This window comes from Galeopterus variegatus, unplaced genomic scaffold (assembly GCF_000696425.1).
Source record: "Galeopterus variegatus unplaced genomic scaffold, G_variegatus-3.0.2 Scaffold970, whole genome shotgun sequence".
NCBI lineage: Eukaryota > Metazoa > Chordata > Mammalia > Dermoptera > Cynocephalidae > Galeopterus > Galeopterus variegatus.
Window position 1 is genome coordinate 99,249 of NW_007727081.1, and position 4,696 is coordinate 103,944.

At 55.0% G+C, this 4,696-nt stretch overlaps 1 protein-coding gene across 2 annotated transcripts in view; it reads right to left on the bottom strand.

Annotated features, from left to right (window-relative positions):
* Nucleotides 1-4,568, bottom strand: part of TNFSF12 (tumor necrosis factor (ligand) superfamily, member 12) — an 8,217-nt gene extending 3,649 nt beyond the window's left edge. Inside the window, exons 1-5 of one of the 2 annotated variants that reach the window (XM_008573853.1) lie at nt 4,320-4,568; nt 4,110-4,157; nt 3,415-3,490; nt 2,612-2,665; nt 2,491-2,526 (exon numbers count right to left, since the gene is read on the bottom strand). In XM_008573853.1, coding sequence (XP_008572075.1) covers nt 2,491-2,526; nt 2,612-2,665; nt 3,415-3,490; nt 4,110-4,157; nt 4,320-4,478 — 373 coding nt within the window. In that variant the 5' untranslated portion in view covers nt 4,479-4,568. Of the gene's footprint in view, nt 1-2,490; nt 2,527-2,611; nt 2,666-3,414; nt 3,491-4,109; nt 4,161-4,319 lie in introns of both variants that reach the window. The other variant, XM_008573852.1, reaches the window with a different exon arrangement.
* Nucleotides 4,569-4,696: the final 128 nt, after the last annotated feature.

Genomic DNA, 4,696 nt, shown 5'->3' on the forward strand with positions numbered 1-4,696 from the left:
TTTTCATTTTTTTTTTTTTTTTTTTTTTTTTTTTTTTTTTTTGTCTTTTGTCTTTTTTTCCGTGTCCGGCAACGGATCGCAACCCTCAGTGTTGCCCCCGTACCGGACCGGGGACCGGCAACGGGATCGCAAGCCTCGGTGTTGCTCCCGCGCCTCGCTCAGCCAGTGAGCGGGAGCCGGTCTGTATGTGGGATCCGAACCCTCGGACGGGAGCACTGCCGCGCTTCCCAAGCGGCGCACCATCCAGTGCGCCACCGGGCCGGCCCTGACTACTTACATATTGTTCTCATCCTATGGCACTGTAATTACAGATTTACATGCTTGTCTCTTCTTCTAGACGGTGACTCCTTGAAAGTAGGTATTATCTGTGGGTACCTAGCCTGGTTCCTAGCAAACAGTAGGTTCTCAATGCATGTGTGTTGAGTCAATGAATGAATGAATGAATGAATGGGTACTGCCAAAATCAGTGGTCTGTGCAAAGGGGAGGAAGGCTGGCTTGTATATGAGGAGAGGGGAGGGGGGAGAAGAGAGAGCATTCCCAGCTATGGAACCAGCTTGAGCAAAGGCTGGTTGTGGTCAAAGGGCCTGTTGTGCCAAGGACAAGCTGTGTAACCTCCATCTGTAAAAATGGAGGTGATCAGAATATCTTCCTTTTTGGGCCACTGTGAGGATTAGATAAGACCAAGCACATGAGTGCTAGATACAGTGCCTATCCCAAGAAAGCACTTGATACTTGTCAACTAAAAGTAACAGTATTGCTAAAAAGGACTTAATTTCCCCCCTCTACCTATTGGCCCATTTCTCTGCTTCTTGTCACAGAGAAACTTCTGAAAAGGGTTGTCACAGTTTCCAATTCCTTATTTCCCATTTTCTTCTCAACCCAATCCACACGGGCTTCCATCCTGAACACGGCACTGAAGGCACCCTCATCGAGGTCACCAGTTGACTTTTATCCTACCAAACCCAGCGGTCATTTTTCTGTTCTCATCTCATGTGACCTCTCAGCTGCATTCAACACAGACAGCCACATCCTCCTTCTGGAAACAGTGTCTTCTCTTAGATTCCAGGATACCACCCTCCCTGGGCTTCTTCCTCTATGTCAAACTGTTTCTGTGTCTCCTCTGCTGGCTTCACTTCTAGGTGTCCAAGCACCTCAGGGCTTCTTTCTTGGGGCCCTTCTTTCTCCTGGTGTTTCATCCAATCCTGTAGCTTTAAATACCATCCAGATGACCACGACTCCTGACTTGATATGTACTACCCTAGACTGAGCTAGTCTACCATGTCCAGCCATCTATTTGTGGAATTCACTTTATTATCATTCATCCACTTGTTTATTTCAGACATCTCAAAGTTAATTTAAAAAAAAATTTTTTTTTTTATAAAAGATGACCGGTAAGGGGATCTCAACCCTTGGCTTGGTGTTGTCAACACCACGCTCAGCTAGTGAGCGAACCGGCCATCCCTATATAGGATCCGAACCCGTGGCCTTGGTGTTATCAGCACCACACTACCCGAGTGAGCCACTGGCCGGCCCTCAAAGTTAATTATTAATTTACATACCTCCCAACCTATTTCTTCCCTGGTCAACCCCCTCTTGGGAAATGACGTTATTCCCAGAGATATCCGACTTAAAAATCTCAAAGTCATTCGTGATTCCTCCCTTTCTCTTATTCTTCACATCCATCCCACAAGCGAGCCCCACCTTTAGGCCACATGCTGAATCCATCTACTTCTCTCCGTCTCTGTGGCCAGACCCCTAGACTGAGCCACCCTCACGGCTTGCCTCCTGGCCTATCACAGTGGAAGGACATTCCAGATGAGGGAACAGTATCTGCAAAGTCCACAAGAGGCACACTGCGGGGAGCAGGATGTCAGCTCACTGAGCATGGAGAATACGTAAGGGTGTGTAGGAAACCGAGGTTGAGACCAGACAGTGGACAGGCTGGTAGCCAAGCAGAGAAGCAATGGAGAAATGAAAGTGGGGTTTAGCGGCACTGAGCTTGGCAGCATACGTGGGACAGAGTGGAGGGCTGGGGAGAGTGTGGGGTGAGGAAGAGGCAACAGGCTGGGTTTGAGGTTCTGAGGTTGTGCTGCTGAGGTAAGGGGTGGGGTAGGAATGGAAAAGATGAGCGGAAACTAGAAACATTTTGGGGAAAAATGATCAGGGCATAAAAGCTCACGGAACATGGAGGGGAAAGGAGAGGAAAGAAGCAAAGTGTTTCTTGGAGAAGAGTGAGGGCTGAACGAGAAAGCTGGGACTTGGTAGGGGAGCCAGCCTGGATTCTGGGGAGGGACAGAGGTCTTCCTGGGCTCCCATGCTTGGGTCACAGACAGAACCAAGCCCTAAGGACTTACACGAAGTGGCTTCTGGGGTTCCGAGGCTGAAAGCGGAGAGGGTTGGGAAATCAAAGGTTTTGAGGGGCCCCTTTCCTAGGAGGACAGTGGTGTGGGAGATCAGGGGAGAGCTCAGAGGTGGGGACGGGGTCTCACCTGCCTGCGCTCCATCCTGTCCCGGTCGTGGGTGAACTGTAAGAAACAGGAAAGGGTTGATGAGTCCTGCCCTGCCCCTCAGCCACCCCTCCTCCCCAGGCATGGATCACCCATCTCCCACCTTCATAGTGGGCTGCAATCGCTCTGCGAGCCCGTGTTTTCCGGCCCTTAGGTGCTGAGAACAAAGGAAAGACAGATAAGCAAAGCAGGTCCCTCTTGGGGTCCCAGGAGCTACCACCCCCAGCCCCGTTCCCCTCTCAGGACCCTGGCATTCTTGATCTTGTCCAGACTCCTGGCCTCAGAACATCAGGCCTCATCTTTCTCCATAAGTAGAGTGACTATATCATCCAAATTGGGATACTTCTGAGAGCAAAAAGGGGGAGCTATTAATAATCAAACTGAGATAACAGGTGTAAGGCAGGACAAACCTGGACACATGGTCATATGTTCATCCCACTCGTAAGTCTCTTTGCTTATTGGGGCCCAGGCCTCTGACTCCCCCACCTTGGCCCCAGCAGGACTTCAGGGGTCCTCCTAATTCCTGGCCTCCCCCCTTCATATTTAGGGCTGGCTGGTTAGCTCACTTGGTTAGAGCACAGTGCTCCCGCACCAGCCAGCCACCAAAAAAAAAAAAAAAAAGGAAAAACAAGAAGATATTTAGGGTAAGGTCTGAAGTAAGAAGCAGTTGCATATTATGGAAGGTGCTTCAGAGGGAAGGGCAAGATTCCTAGGTTTGAGTTGCAAGTGGTCAGCTGCATAACTCTGAACCTCCCTTCGCTCTCTGTGCCTCAGTTTCTCCATGAGAATAATGGTTTTGGCTCTGCCTGAGTCACGGGGCTGTTATGATAAACAAAACAGATGAGTCCAGAAGCCATGGACTGGCCACTATCACTATTCCTGAGGTTGGGATGGAGGGATGCTCACCACTTCTGCGAGGCCGAACTAGCTGTTTCAGGAAAGGCACGGGATCCTGGCTTTCCTCTGTCTTGGGACTCAGTTCCTAGGGGAATTAAGGGTAGGGCTCAACTAGGGACTCCCACAGAGGTAAACTGAGACCAACGGGGTCTGTCAGGAGAGCCACCAGCCACCAATAGGCACAGAAGTCATAGGGACAGATCAAGCCCCTCAGCCAAGTATGGCTGGGGCCAAGGGGAAGGCAAGGTGTTGGAGTCATGCCCTGTCCTCTCCCCTTTCCCCAGACCAGCCACACCTTCATCTCCACCCCCAGAAACCGGCACAGACCCATACTCAGCTGGCACGTTGCATTACACTCGCAGCCACTCAGCGAGCACGGTGGGTACACATCCCGCACACACAGCAGCATCCCTCCTCCAGGGCAGGCTCGCGTGTCTCACACTCCCCGTCGCCCACAGCCAATAAACATTTCGCACTCGGGTGGCACAACCCCTGCACAAACCCCTTCCACACAGTTGTCACCCTCTCTCTCACACACACCCACGCACGGTTGGTGCAGCCCCCGCCACACACGCGGGACACACACCCATGCACGCACCGACTTCACGCACACAGCTGGCGACGCCGCCGGCACACACCCTGCAGCCTCCGCGGCCACACTTCCCCTGCCCAGCAGCCGGCAGACCGCGCCCTCCGCCACTCACCGGCGCGTCCTGGTCCTCCTCTGCCACCAGCTCCCCCTGGGAAGGCTCCTGCTGGGAAGGAGGCAGCGTCACCCCGTCCTTCTCCACCTGACATCTCGCCCTCCACCCATCCTCCGGTCCCCTCGCCCTCGGCCCACCCGGCCCCCGGCGGCTCCTCTGCAGTCTCCGCTCCCAGTGTGCCCAGGGAGGGGTGCGCAGCGGGGGCCTCACCTGGGCAGACGGCGATGCCCGGCTCCCCAGGCTGACCACGGCCAGCAGGAGGCCAAGGCAGGCCAGCGCCAGGCCCAGGCCCAGCACGAGCGGGGCCAGCAGGGCGGTGCCCGGCTCCCCCCGGCGCCCCCTCCGCCTCTGGCTCCGACGGGCGGCCATGGGGGCGGGGGGCTGTGCCTGCCTCACCGCCCCCCCATCCCGGGACCCGAGGGATCGGGGGAGGGGGAGCGGGCGGGCGGATCGGGCCGGCGAGAGGGAGGGGCGAGGGAAACGGGGCGGGAGCGGGGGACGAGGACAGGAAGCCGGACACTGTCTGCGTGTGACTGAACTCCGAGCCGCGCCGCCGAGCGCTGCGCAGGGGCCGCGGGCGCCCACCG